The 15725-nt window shown below is 38.4% G+C and overlaps 1 protein-coding gene across 1 annotated transcript in view; it reads left to right on the top strand.

Moving 5' to 3' along the window:
- The window catches only part of ttc27 (tetratricopeptide repeat domain 27), a 143640-nt gene that overhangs the window by 67413 nt on the left and 60502 nt on the right, over positions 1–15725 (top strand). The window contains exon 8 of the mRNA XM_061911092.1: positions 3520–3632. Within this exon, the coding sequence (XP_061767076.1) occupies positions 3520–3632 (113 nt within the window). The remainder of the gene's footprint in view (positions 1–3519; positions 3633–15725) is intronic.

Raw genomic sequence — 15725 nt, 5'->3', positions numbered from 1 at the left:
AATGGTCTCAGTTAACGAGGTGCTTAATAAATTGAGCACGCTCCACCCAAACAAGGCCCCTCCAGATTCCTTATGGACTCTGGCACCACCATTGCCCCAATACTCACACATATAACAAACATCTCAATCAAACAAGGCCAGGTACCCAAGGATTTCAAGATACCAAGAGTAACCCCCCTTTATAAAAAAGTAAGCAAATTAAAACCTGGTAACTACCGACCTGTTTCTATTCTCAGTTCCATTTCGAAAGAAATGGAAAAAATAGTTAAAGAACAGGTTGATAGATACCTTGCTACTAATAAACTAATGTACAAATTCCAATCCGGCTTCAGAACTAAGCACTCCACTGACACATGCCTTCTCTATCTGACCGACCACATCAAACATGAGGTGGACGCGGGCAAATACTGCGGCATGGTCATGCCGGACATTCAAAAGGCCTTTGACACCTTTAACCACGCTACACTGTAGGATAAGCTCAGAGCAATCGGATTTGATAAAACCTCATCGAGGTGGATGCAATCTTACTTGGAGGGGAGGAAACAGGTGGTAGAGGTGAACGGCACCGTGTCCCCTCCCCTCTCAGTAAGCTGTGGAGTCCCCCAAGGCAGTATACTAGGACCTTTACTGTTCTTAATATACGTAAATGACATGCCGTCAGCATGCGACTGTGAATTATTCCTGTTTGCAGGTGACTCAGCCCTGCTGGTATACGGCACGGACAAGTCACAGGTGGAACAAATCCTCAGTGCTGAACTCCTTAATATTTGCACCTGGCTCGCTGACAACAAGCTATCCATAGACTTAGGTCAAACGGAATCCATCCTATTTGGGTCCCATATCAACCTTAGGAAAGTCAGTGACTTCACTATAAAAGTGGGTGACATTGTTGTCACCAGGAAAGATGAGATCACCTACCTCGGTTCCACTCTAGAGGCTAATCTTTCCTGTGATAAAATGGCAACCAAGGTAATCAAAAAGGTCAACCAAAGAACGAGATTCCTCTACAGAATCTCCTCTCTGGTCAACAAAAGCACCTTGAAGATTCTAGCGGGAACTCTCATTCAACCCTTTTTCGACTACGCTTGCACCTCCTGGTACCCCAGCACCCCCAAAACCCTCAAATCTAGACTCCAAACATCCCAGAATAAACTAGTCCGGTTACTTTTAGACTTCCACCCCAGATCACACCTCACTCCAACCCACTTCTCTGAAGTGGGCTGGCTCAGGGTGGAGGACAGAGTAAAACAACTTGCACCGAGCCTAGTCTATAAAATCCGCTACACCTCCCTGATACCGAAGTACATGTGACCGCCATAACCACAACACCAGGAGGAGCTCCACAAACCACGTTAAACCCAGATTCCGATCTAACAAAGGTCTTAACTCATTCTCTTTCTATGCCACATCAATGTGGAATGCACTCCCAAAAGGTGTAAAAGTAAGTGCATCTCTATATTCCTTCAAAACCGCTCTAAAACAACACCTCCAGGCAACTTCAACCCCTTACTAATACCCTCCTCCATTCACATCCCATCTCCCCAGATTATAAATAACCTAATGTAAATAATCAAATGTACTTCTAATGTATTTACTTGCTCTTATGCTATCTGAACTCACTCTGTTCTCTGCTCGCTGTACATACCCTACCAAGTAAGACCTACACTGTTTCAATGTCCATTTCTCTGTTGATTCAATTGTTGATGACTGAAGTACTGATATTAACAAAATCTCCTCATCCCACCCCCCCGAATTGTAAATAATGTAAATAATTCAATGTATATACTATGATGATCAACCTGTATGATTACTGTATTATGCTGATAGTATATATTTGTACCATGAATTGATTAACGTGGACCTGACTTAAACAAGTTGAAAAACTTATTCTGGTGTTACCATTTTGTGGTCAATTGTACGGAATATGTACTAAACTGTGCAATCTACTAATAAAAGTATCAATTAATCAGTTTCCTCAGTTCCCAAACGTTTATTGAGTGTTGTTAAAAGAAAAGGTGATGTAACACAGTGGTGAACATTCCCTTTCCCAACTACTTTTGCACGTGTTGCAGTCTTGAAATTCTAAGTTAATTATTATTTGCAAAAAAAAATAAAGTTTATGAGTTTGAACATAAAATATCTTGTCTTTGTAGTGCATTCAATTGGATATGGGTTGAAAAGGATTTGCAAATCATTGTATTTCGTTTATATTTACATCTAACCCAATTTCCCAACTCGTATGGATACATGGTTTGTAGATCATTAAATGTACCTACACGTTCATGAAATTAATCACATATTAATCAACACATTTATGTATTTGATTTAAATCATAATTAAAGACACATTTAAGTGATTATGTCAACAGCTTTTGGACAGATTTATATATTTTAATGCTGTGCAACTAGACAGTAGTTATACTGCTGTTGCGATATAACAAAACCTGCCGACATAAACAACCATCGGCTCTCCCGTTTTATGTATTGTATTGTATTGTATTTGCTGGCCGATTATTGTTTTGATTAGATTTTATATTTTTATCAGGATTCTTACATTTTTAAACACTTTGAATTTGAACAGTTACTTGAACTGGATCATGTTAGAACAATGTTTAATTAATCCATTCTGTAATTGAATTTCACATGTTGATAAACTAAAGCTTGTACGTACATAAAAATGTTTTAAGTTACGGCACATTCTTTTCTGAGGTTATATTTCTCCTTTTTAGTTGAGAAGAATTGTTGTACATTCTTGGGTAGCAGGTTATTTGCTTTGTGCATAATTTTAGCTGTTTGCAAATGACAAAATCATTGAATTTCAATATTTTTGATTCTTCAGATAAAGGGTGTGAATCGCCACTATATCCAACAAATTATGGAAATAGGGCTACAGGGTTTTAGTGTGTAAACTGGTGTGTGTCTCCAGGCGATTATTTCTTCTTTTGTCACATCCGTCAGGGAAAATGGAGTTGGGATTTCTGTCTGTAGTGTCATTGAAATCATCCACTGACTGACACGGGATCTGGATATTTTTATCTGCAATCCAATACTTGCGCTTTCCACTTCTTTGTATTATTGTCATTTTTTAAGTGTGATTCTGAGAAATATTGAGGGTAATTGTTAGCTTCATTTTAATGATGCTATCCCCATGTTGCTCCCTGGTTGTTTTTGTCCCTGTCTAATAATAGAATGCTTAACTTATGCCTCTGTAGCTCTTAGCTGTATAAAATGTATTTTTCTTGTGATAACTAGTTTTCATTTCCTTTGTCATCCATGGTTGATTGTTCTTTTTTTGCTTCTTACTGTATACATATTTTTTCTTCATTCCTAACAAATGCAAATATCAATATATGATCCAGCAAAATAAATACAAAAACTGCCTGCATTAGTTATGATGCTGTTGGTAGAACAAAGGACATGTAGTTTCAAACTGAATATCAGGTTAAGCAGCCTTAGTTTGAAATATGATATCTTAATGCTGATGTTCATACATGTCTAATTCAACATTTGGTACTCACAGGACTGCAGTCTTGGCGATGACACCGTGTTAGACAAGCTAAATTTAGCAGAACCAGACCAGTACGAGCTACCGGACCTCGGTGCAGAGGAGCAAGCTTTGATCCTAGCTGTGTGGTAAGTCCTGTACACTGAATATTAGCACACCTTCAACACTTCCATCAGTTGACCTTCAAACTTAACAGTCAGCCTGCATTTGCTGATTTACGATTTGGAGATGTCGTATTAGTGTTGACTACATCCATCATAATGTCCCACATGTGTCAGTGTCTCCTTGGAGAAGCATGGATGTGAATATTATTTGGTGGGTAACAGATGTATTTTCAACCACGCTGTATACTAGGGTTGTCCCGATACATTTCACTAATAAACACCGGTTGTGCAAAATAATCAAAAATACTACAATCTAAGAAATACAAATGTTAGGGGAGCTTTGGTACAATTCTTTCACTTTTAAAAGAGAACCATAAGTATTGTCCGATACCAATTTTTATCTGATAGGAAATCAGCAGGAATGATAATCATTCCTTTGTAGTGTGGAATTTTAGAAAATATTTGCTCAAGTGAAATTAGTCGCAGGACAATGGTAGCTATGAAAAACACTAACCAAATTATTAACGTCTGGAATTGACTTATGCTGTGCTTAGGTTTTTATTGAATGGTAATTGTTTTTGGCAACATCTAGTGCAAGAATATGTAATTAAGTTAAGGTCATGACTCAGTAAGTGAAATGATGCGGACACGTTTGTTACTAGATATTTTTAAATATGCTTCTGCCTTGGAGACTTTGTAGGTGTAAGTAATATGCAACTATAATCATTTGATACTTGTTTATATTGACAAATTTGTTGTGTTAGATTTTAATATTGTTCAATGAAAGACATGTATTGTTTGTCTAGCTTGTGTGCTATTGGGTGCTTAGCAGTTGTGTAGCTGCAAGCTCTGAGTAGCCTATATTTTTACCTTTTGTAAATTACTGAAATACAAAAAAAAATTACCAACCTTGTGTGCTTATTGGAGGACATTTAGATCTTTGTACAAGTAAACACGATGCAGGACTGCTTGATTTGGAGATTATATCACACATTTTAAATGCAAGACCATATAATCCTATACTGTTAAAACGATATCTAATATCACGGATCGGAACACCTCTACTATTTTCATGATTTAATTTAAATCAGTGGTGTTATTAGAAATTTGACTTTACAATTTCTTGTGTTGACAAATTTATATATTTGGGTCTCTGGAACACCTGCCCACCAATTATATGTGAAAAAGGGACAAATTAAAGAGGGTTAAATTTGACCGATGCGTATCAGACATGTTATTAAAATACCTGCGAAAAAAAATGCCTTATGTCGTCTTTAAGATACTGTAAACACAGCAGTCTGGGGTTGCTATTACCTGTATACTTGAGTTCATTACCAGTATAATTTGGGTTTATTATCGGTATAACTCGGTAAATACATGACTATTACTTAATAAACAACCATTGTTTCCCCACTTTAAACCTTTGTTGTTGTTTTTTTAATTAAGACTACGTTTACCTTCGCACATTCCTAGTTTAATCCTGTTTTCATGCTTTTGCTGGTCTGAATTCAGCACATATTGTTCATTGCAAATTTAACATTATCATCTCATTTCTATTTGATCATATGATAAAAGGCCAATGATATTTAGACAGTTTCATGTATGCTAATGAGTATGCTGTTAACAAGTGTCTCAATTGTGTCACTTCTATTGGTGAACAGTGGGAATACATTCAGAAGTACATGGCATCCATTAAAGTACAAAATCAATGTGTCCCTGTTCGTCAGTGATGATATTTACTGTTGTAAGGGGATGAAAAAAATAAAGTGAAGGTCAGTAAAGCAGCTTCTGGGATTGCTTGGAGATGATTGATGAGCATCAAGGCGGTTACAAGTGTAAACACGGACACACCGCCTTCAACTAAAAATATTAGGCCTCATTCAACACATTTGAGAACATATCTGTTGTAAAATCAGAGTTTTGCTATTTTCAAGGAGAATTTGGCAAGTCCATTCTCTTGTCATGTATACATTTGAGACAGCTGGTTCTAACTAGCACATGTAAACGCCCAAAACCACCCTCTGAAGGGCAAACAACTCGAGTCTTTTGTGCACATAAACTGAACTTTGGATGAAATGGTAATATATAGAAACATTCTGTATATGTAACATTAGGGTTGAGCTGATAAAACAATATCATTATATATTGCGATAGACATATCATCTATTTCAATATAAAATGCGTTTGATAAACTATTCATTATAGATTTATATTTTTTTATTTTATTTTCTTAGTTTATTTTGAACATGACATACATACAACATTATACATCAGTTAATTTCATCATTTTGCAATACAAAATACATCATGTCCGGAAAGGAGTAGGAATCAATCAATCAATCAATGTTTACTTATATAGCCCTAAATCACTAGTGTCTCAAAGGGCTGCACAAACCACCACGACATCCTCGGTAGGCCCACATAAGGGCAAGGAAAACTCACACCCAGTGGGACATCGGTGACAATAATGACCCAGTGGGATGTCGGTGACAATGATGACTATGAGAACCTTAGAGAGGAGGAAAGCAATGGATGTCGAGCGGGTCTAACATGATACTGTGAAAGTTCAATCCACAATGGATCCAACACAGTCGCGAGAGTCCAGTCCAAAGCGGATCCAACACAGCAGCGAGAGTCCCGTTCACAGCGGAGCCAGCAGGAAACCATCCCAAGCGGAGGCGGATCAGCATCGCAGAGATGTCCCCAGCCGATACACAGGCAAGCAGTACATGGCCACCGGATCGGACCGGACCCCCTCCACAAGGGAGAGTGGGACATAGAAGAAAAAGAAAAGAAACGGCAGATCAACTGGTCTAAAAAGGGAGTCTATTTAAAGGCTAGAGTATACAAATGAGTTTTAAGGTGAGACTTAAATGCTTCTACTGAGGTGGCATCTCGAACTGTTACCGGGAGGGCATTCCAGAGTACTGGAGCCCGAACGGAAAACGCTCTATAGCCCGCAGACTTTTTTTGGGCTTTGGGAATCACTAACAAGCCGGAGTCCTTTGAACGCAGATTTCTTGCCGGGACATATGGTACAATACAATCGGCAAGATAGGATGGAGCTAGACCGTGTAGTATTTTATACGTAAGTAGTAAAACCTTAAAGTCACATCTTAAGTGCACAGGAAGCCAGTGCAGGTGAGCCAGTACAGGCGTAATGTGATCAAACTTTCTTGTTCTTGTCAAAAGTCTAGCAGCCGCATTTTGTACCAACTGTAATCTTTTAATGCTAGACATGGGGAGACCCGAAAATAATACGTTACAGTAGTCGAGGCGAGACGTAACAAACGCATGGATAATGATCTCAGCATCTTTAGTGGACAGAATGGAGCGAATTTTAGCGATATTACGGAGATGAAAGAAGGCCGTTTTAGTAACGCTTTTAATGTGTGCCTCAAGGGATAGAGTTGGGTCGAAGATAATACCCAGATTCTTTACCGTGTCGCCTTGTTTAATTGTTTGGTTGTCAAATGTTAGAGTTGTATTATTAAATAGAGTTCGGTGTCTAGCAGGACCGATAATCAGCATTTCCGTTTTTTTGGCGTTGAGTTGCAAAAAGTTAGCGGACATCCATTGTTTAATTTCATTAAGACACGCCTCCAACTGACTACAATCCGGCGTGTTGGTCAGCTTTAGGGGCATGTAGAGTTGGGTGTCATCAGCATAACAGTGAAAGCTAATACCGTATTTGCGTATGATGTCACCTAGCGGCAGCATGTAGATGCTGAAGAGTGCAGGGCCAAGGACCGAACCCTGGGGAACTCCACACGTTACCTTAACGTAGTCCGAGGTCACATTGTTATGGGAGACACACTGCATCCTATCAGTAAGATAAGAGTTAAACCAAAACAGGGCTAAGTCTGACATACCAATTCGTGTTTTGATACGTTCTAATAAAATATTATGATCGACGGTATCGAAAGCAGCGCTAAGATCGAGGAGCAGCAACATAGATGACGCATCAGAATCCATCGTTAGCAATAGATCATTAGTCATTTTTGCGAGGGCTGTCTCCGTGGAGTGATTTGCCCTGAAACCGGATTGAAAGGTTTCACATAGATTGTTCGACGCTAAGTGTTCATTTAACTGCTCCGCAACAATTTTTTCGAGGATTTTTGAAATAAAGGGAAGGTGAGACACCGGTCGGTAGTTTACCATGAGGTCAGGATCGAGGTTAGGTCTTTTAAGAAGAGGATGAATAACCGCTTTTTTGAATGCTAGGGGAACAGTGCCCGAGGAGAGTGATAAGTTTATAATATTTAGCACTGATGGACCTAATAATACAAAGAGCTCCTTGATCAGTTTCCCAGGAAGAGGGTCAAGTAAACATGTTGTCTGTTTTATTCCATTTACACGTTGTAACAATTCCTCTAATGTTATTTCCTCAAAACGAGAGAAACTATTTTGGAGGGCAGTATCCGCCGTATATACAATCGTGTCAGTGTTAATAGAACCCCGTTGTAGCTGGGACGCATTGTCTTTAATCTCCTTTCTAATGACTTCAATTTTCTTACTAAAGAATTGCATAAAGTCATCAGCTGAGTGGGTTGAGCTACTGGAAGGGGTCCCTTGTTGGGTTAGCGATGCTACCGTACTAAACAAAAATTTAGGATCGTTTTTATTACGGTGGATGAGATCTGAGTAATATTTAGCTTTAGCTAAGGTAAGCATGCGTTTATAAGTTATTAAACCATCACTCCATGCTTGATGGTGCACCTCAAGTTTAGTCGTGCGCCATTTGCGTTCCAGCTTTCTACATAATAATTTCTGAGCTCTAGTTTCTTCTGTTAACCACGGGGTGCGCTTTTTTGGAGCCTTTTTTAACTTTAGCGGTGCTATGTTATCAATGGTTTCGCGCAGGGCAGCGTTAAAGTTGTTAGTGAGGTTATCAATAGAGCCCACATACTTTGGGAATGGTGCCATTACCGAGGGCAGTAGGTCAGCAAAAGTTGTCGTTGTGGCAGTATTAATGTTGCGGCTGCTATAGCAGTTATTATTATTATTAGTTTGACGAACATGCGTCTGAACCTCGAATTTTATAAGGTAATGATCGGACAATACTTTAGTATACGGGAGTATCGTAACTTTGGAAACGGTGATGCCCCTGACAAGCACTAGGTCTATCGTATTACCGTTGCGATGCGTGGGTTCATTTATTATTTGTGTGAGACCACAGCTATCAATTACAGTCTGGAGCGCTACGCACGGTGGGTCCGATGGGGTATTCATATGGATATTAAAGTCCCCCATTATGATTATATTATCGGCGTGTGTCACTAGATCAGCAACAAACTCTGAGAATTCATTGATAAAGTCCGAATAGGGCCCTGGGGGGCGGTAGATAACAGCCAGGTGTAGAGGCAGCGGTGTGACAGACCTCATAGTAAGCACCTCAAACGATTTATATTTATTATTTATGTTAGGACTAAGGTTAAAGTTTTCGTTGTATATTAGTGCGACCCCCCCACCCCTTTTAAGCGGACGGGCAATATGCGCATGTGTAAAGTTAGGAGGACAAGCCTCATTTAGCGCAAAAAAGTTGTTTGGTTTAAGCCAGGTTTCGCTGAGACCGATGACGTTAAGATTGTTGTCTCTGATAATATCATTAACTAATAACGTTTTGGGAGACAATGATCTTATGTTTAAAAAACCTATATTATAGGTAGTGGGCTGTTTCAGGGAATTTTTGATCAAATTATCCGTAGTAGCAATATTAATAATGTTGTGTTTATTATGCCCAGTGCATTCAGTATAATTACGACCATATCTAGGAATTGATACGACAGGAATTTTCCGATTGTTTGATTGTTGCTTTGATAAACTGCACGCATCATGGTTAGCCACCTCAGTAACGGGGATTTTCCGATTGTTTGTTTGTTGCTTTGATAAACTGCACGCATCATAGTTAGCCACCTCAGTAACGGGGATTTTCCGATTGTTTGTTTGTTGCTTTGATAAACTGCACGCATCATAGTTAGCCACCTCAGTAAAACACATGTCCAACTCTGAAACACTCAAAGCAGAAAAAACTTGTTCTAATTTAACTGACTCCTTACCCAGACCAGTAGTCTCGCATTTTCCATCTAAATCCGTCTTGGGGATGGAGGAAAGTGGTGTTCTGTGGTGATTAGCCTTCTGCTTTGTTTTTAGCCCCGCTCGACATCCGCGTTTCCGATCACACCGCTGGCGTCTGCTCCGTAGACGGCCCCCGCTGCTACTAGACTCCCCTGCTTCACAGGCCGCTGGATGTAGCCGCCGACGTATTCCCATGCTAGTTAGCATGTTTAGCACGCACGCGTCTATCAGTCCAAAACGGCCCGATGTGTCCACATCCAGAAGTGTCTGGCGGTCGTACGTGATCACGGAGTAAGAAGCAAAGCTTATTTAATCATACCCCTTTTCCACTTCAGAGCGCCCACAAATATATACATTCATTCACTGACCTTCTTTACAGCAAAATAGCAAAATGACATCTGTGAGTGAGTAACACAGCAGTTTTCTAACATGTACTTAATTATTTCAGTCATTATTAACATACTAAGATGAAGAATATCTTATTTCAATAAATTTGAAAGTGTTTCTCATAATACTTCTTATTTGTACTTTGTAAGCACTATTAATTTAAACATCCTCTTAAACTGGGTCATATCAGTACAATGTTTAACTTTACTTAATCCATTCCATAATTTAATTCCACATACTGATATGCTAAAAGTTGTAAGTGTTGTACGGGCATACAAATGTTTTAAGTTAGATTTTCCTCTAAGGTTATATTTCTCCTCTTTAGTTGAGAAGAATTGTTGTACATTCTTTGGTAGTAGGTTATAATTTACTTTGTACATCAATTTAGCTGTTTGCAATTTTATCAAGTCATCGAGCTTTAATATGTTTGACTCAATAAATAAAGGGTTTGTATGTTCTCTATATCCAACATTGTGTATTATTCTAATCGATCTTTTTTGTAACACAGTTAACGAATGTAGCGCACATTTGTAGTTGTTTCCCCATATTAGATATGGTAACACTAGCGAGCAGTAGAGAATATAAAGTGATTTTTGGCCCAGGACGTATTTTGCTTTATTCATTATTGAAATATTTTTTGCCACCTTATGTTGTATGTTTTGTATATGAGATTTCCAATTCATTTTATCATCTATTAATACTCCCAAAAATCTGGTTTCTTTTACCCTTTCGATATCTATTCCATGTATTTGTATTCGTGTCTGATGCTCTTTTCTACTGTTACCAAATAGCATTATTTTAGTTTTACTGAGATTCAAGGATAGCCTGTTTTTATCAAACCATTTTTTTAATTTATTCATTTCTTCCGTTATTATTTGTATTATCTTCTGTTTGTTCTCTCCTGAACAGAAAGCAGTTGTGTCGTCTGCAAATAAAACTAACTTCAAGTCTTTTGTAACTTTGCAAATAATTTTGGTCTGAAGAAACCAGAAATTATGGAGAAAAATTGTTTCATTAAATCACTCATGCTTTGGTAACCGAGGAAACAGGAAGTGTTACTGAGCAATGTGAGGGACAGGCCAACAGCCAATCAGTTAACAGTATTCACTGAGCAGTGGGAGAGACACACTAGTTTGGTTGTGGCGTCTTTCTGTCTCGCTGTGGTTTCTGCATGGAGTGAGACGAGAAACTGTAATATATTGATATATCCACTCAGTAACAAAACCTTGTCTTTAGTTTTGTTGGTTTTAATGCAGAAAGTGCAGCAATATCTGACACTTCCAATGTGTCCGTTTAATGAGCAGCTTCCCAAACTACTTTGTAGTGTTTAATAGCTTATGCACTACTGCCGTCCAGTGTCTAAAATCTGCAACTACCTTCAAATTGACTTTAATTGTTTTATTACCTTAGCCGCGCTCATCCTACCTGGCTACCAGACACCCTGGGTCTCCACTGATAAATAGCTCCCTTGGAAGGATGGAAATTGTTTTACTGTATTTATTGGCAGGCTTCAATAAGTCATTAAAATATCCATCGATATCAGTCGATATAAAAACATATATCATTATTGATATAAATTTAGCCATATGGCCCAGCTCTATGTAACGGAATGTATTGTTTGACAGTCTTGCTCCAATAACTCTTGCCAGTCTGCACCCCCCTTCTGAAAGTCACTACAACTGACCCACTTGCTGGCAAACCATTCTTAATTTTGCTCCAATTCCATTTTTTTTCCCTACCAACTACAGTACTTAGTTTGTGTGCACAAACAAGACGCATTGCCTCACACAGTAAGAAGAATAGGACGTTAAAAGCAGCTGACACAATGATGAGTTGGGTACAGGTGCTAACGATCACAGACAAGTTAACCTGTTTGCATTGGCCGGCGGTTGGGATTTAACAATTCCCCCTATTTACAAGACATGTATTGAACATCTTATTTTGCTGAGATTTGACTGATACATAATGTTTCAGCATACAATTACAGCTTCAGGCTTCCTAAACACAAATGTTAGACTAGTCCAAAAAGAGAACATGAATGAAACTCATCTTTGAAATATTTTGAACAGCTAATACAAGTCTCATATAAGGTTCTTATAACATTGAAAAATCTGTAAATATTATCCAGTGAAAAAGGTTTTTATCCAGAATGTCAAAAATACATTTATTCACCATTTTGTTAATGGTAAGGTCTGATAGCATGAACAAACTAGCCACACGTGACTACCAAAAATACTCCGAACTACAAACTATTAAATTGACACCAGACTCAAACCTATAGAACAGTTTTCCGTGGGAAAATAGACCATAGCTTTCGTGCGCCAAAATGTACCAGCCCCGCTTGTAATGTACAAAGCTCCAACCAATTAAAGACAATCGTCATGATGATTGACTCATGGAATAGCCAATGAAAGTCATTCATAAAGTAAACAAAGATCACGTGGACAAATGTGCATCAACGTTGTACCTTTCAAAGTTTTTTCTGCCTTTGTTTTGCACCTAATAATAACAAGTGTTTTAAAGGGGAACTATACTTTTTTGTATTTGTGGTTATCGTTCACAATACTTATAATAGACAAGAAGACAAAATGTTTAAAACTTTTTTGCATTCTAACTTGTAAAATATGTCTCATTGTGGGTGGCTAGCAATATAGCTAATGGGAGCCATCCATTCGGCCTATAAGTCACTTTAAGGCCTACTGAAATGAGATTTTCTTATTTAAACGGGGATAGCAGGTCCATTCTATGAGTCATACTTGATCATTTCGCAATATTGCTATATTTTTGCTGAAAGGATTTAGTAGAGAACATCGACGATAAAGTTTGCAACTTTTGGTTGTTAATAAAAAAGCCTGGCCTGTACCGGAAGTAGCAGACGGTGTGCACGTGACGTCTTGGGTTGTAGGGCTCCTCACATCCTCACATTGTTTATAATCATAGCCACCAGCAGCAGCAAGAGCGATTTGGACTGAGAAAGCGACGATTTCCCCATTAATTTGAGCGAGGATGAAAGATTCGTGGATGAGGAGAGTTAGAGTGAAGCACTAGAAAAAAAAAAGAAAAAGGCGAGTGTAGTGGGAGCGATTCAGATGTTATTAGACACATTTACTAGGATAATTATGGAAAATCCCTTATCTGCTTATTGTGTTAATAGTGTTTTAGTGAGATTTTAAAGTCATACCTGAAAGTGGGAGGGCTGTGGTGACCGCCAGTGTCTCTGAGAGAAGCCAATGGAGGAGCCAAGATGACAGCTGCTGAAGGAGGACTTAATATCACAATTTTCTCATCCAAAAACTTGCTGGTTGACACGTGGTAGAGAAACATGTTCGCTAAAGCTTCACAACAAACAAAGAAACACCGGCTGTGTTTCGGTTGCTAAAGGCAGCTGCAATCCACCACTTTCCACCAAAAGCATTCTTCTTTATAGTCTCCATTATTAATTGAACAAATTACAAAAGATTCAGCAACACAGATGTCCAAAATACTGTGTAATTATGCGATGAAAAGAGACGACTTTTAGCCATAAGTGGTGCTGGGCTAAAATATACGCTCAACCAATAACGTCACAAACACGCGTCATCATTCTGCAACGTTTTCAAAAAGAAACTCCGTGGGAAATTTAAAATTGTAATTTAGTAAACTAAACCGGCCGTATTGGCATGTGTTGCAATGTTAATATTTCATTGCTATATAAACTATCAGACTGCATGGTCGGTAGTAGTGGGTTACAGTAGGCCTTTAAAAATGCATTCAATAACCGCCAACGATACTTCATTTATGTTCCATAACCTGTATAATCACAAGGCTGTAGCAACATTGTTTTTGTAAGAGCAAACACAGAGGGACTGTTTTTCTTGCGCACTAAAACATTGGCGTGCTACGGTATTAGCCTTGATTTAGATAATAAGATAGCTTCTACGTCAACATCCCATTAGTGTTTGAGTTTATAATGCAAAACACAATATGATAGGACACCAATCTGTATTGACTGAAAAACATGAACAATCATATTAAAGTATCTGTAAAGTACTAGCCCACATTTCATATTTTGTTTGTACACAGCTCGCTCGACAGTGTATGTAGTTTTCATAACAGGCATGATGGGATGCATGTGTCATGATCAATATCTTATTGAGTCACTCAATTGTTTGTCTGGTCCAGCTGCCCAGGCACGTTTCCAGATGATTTTGGGTTAGTGCTCCATTTCTGTTGGCATAGCTACGCTCCAAGTTCCACATTTTCAGGGTTAAAGTCACGCCAACCTCACTCTCTCAGCTTCCATCTGCTCTTATGCTACACTTTCTCTTTGTGCTCTCTTTTATAAGCAGCAGCTCATCCTCTGTATATTCAGCTTCAAAAAGAGGTTGTCTGTTACCAAGAATGCCATGATTAAAAAACACATGCATTTGTTTTCTGGAAGTAGAAACACACTGCTGCTCACTGCTCCCCTCACCTCCCAGTTGGTGAACAAGGGGATGGGTCAAATGCAGAGGACAAATGTCACCACACCAGTGTGTGTGTGACAATCATTGGTAATTTAACTTACCGGTAACTTAACTTAACATTTGTTGTCCGAAGTTGGAAGTGCGCTACTATGAAATCGGAAATAAATGCACATTGAAAATGTGTTTAAAATGGTAAATATTGTACATATTACATAATGTTATAAATGTGTCTGTTACTTCATTATATATATATATATATGGTAACTGTGACGTTTAGTGGCATCGTTTAGTTTTGTGGCATCGTGGTGTGGTTGCGTTCTCTCGTGGATGCAGTCGGAGAATGGACACAGCGTAAAGGCAAGAATGATGATTTATTTATAACTAAAAAAACAGACTAAGAACAAAAACACTTGCACAAAGGCACTAACAACAAAACCAACAGAACTAGCATGTGAGCTAGAAAGAACCAAAGACGCTAGCATGTGAGCTAGGGAAATAAACAAAGGAAGGAATAGCGTGGAAGCTAACGAGTTCAAAAGGTATTTACCACAAGCGGAGATAACGACGTCACCTGTTGCATGTAATACAAATTAGACTGCGAGGATGAGTGAACAAAAGGAGCAGGCTTAAATAGAGGGGATAATCAAAAGGCAGGTGCGCGAGAAAGACAGAAGGCAGGTGACACAAATGCGTTACTATGGCAACAGAAACAAAACAGGAAGTGCGACCAGGAACTAAGGACGTCAAATACTAAACAGGATGTCATAACAAAGCAGAAAACCAGAATATGACATGATCCGAGCCGCGGATCATGACAGTAACACTTAAGTATGGGTAGCATATTCACCATTAATTAGTTGCTTATTAAAGTAACTAAGCTTTAATTTAGAGTTATTTGGACACTAGGGGGACATATAAGGGTTAGGGTTACAAATAAACAATAATTTTGAGGTTATTGAGGAAAGACTTTTAGTTAAGGGCTTACTGGTTGTATAATAAGGCCATGCAGAATAAGGCATCGATAAATACTTAATAATGACTAATTAATAGCCAATACGTGACTAATTTGCATGTTAATAAGCAACTAATTAATCGTGAATATGTGTTCCCCATACTAATACTGTTACTATATATATGTATGTATATATATATATATATATATATGTATGTATGTATGTATGTATATGTATATATATATATACATACA

Source organism: Nerophis ophidion, linkage group LG09, assembly GCF_033978795.1.
Source record: "Nerophis ophidion isolate RoL-2023_Sa linkage group LG09, RoL_Noph_v1.0, whole genome shotgun sequence".
NCBI lineage: Eukaryota > Metazoa > Chordata > Actinopteri > Syngnathiformes > Syngnathidae > Nerophis > Nerophis ophidion.
Note: the sequence above shows the minus strand (reverse complement) of the source record. Positions and strands in the feature narration are given on the sequence as shown.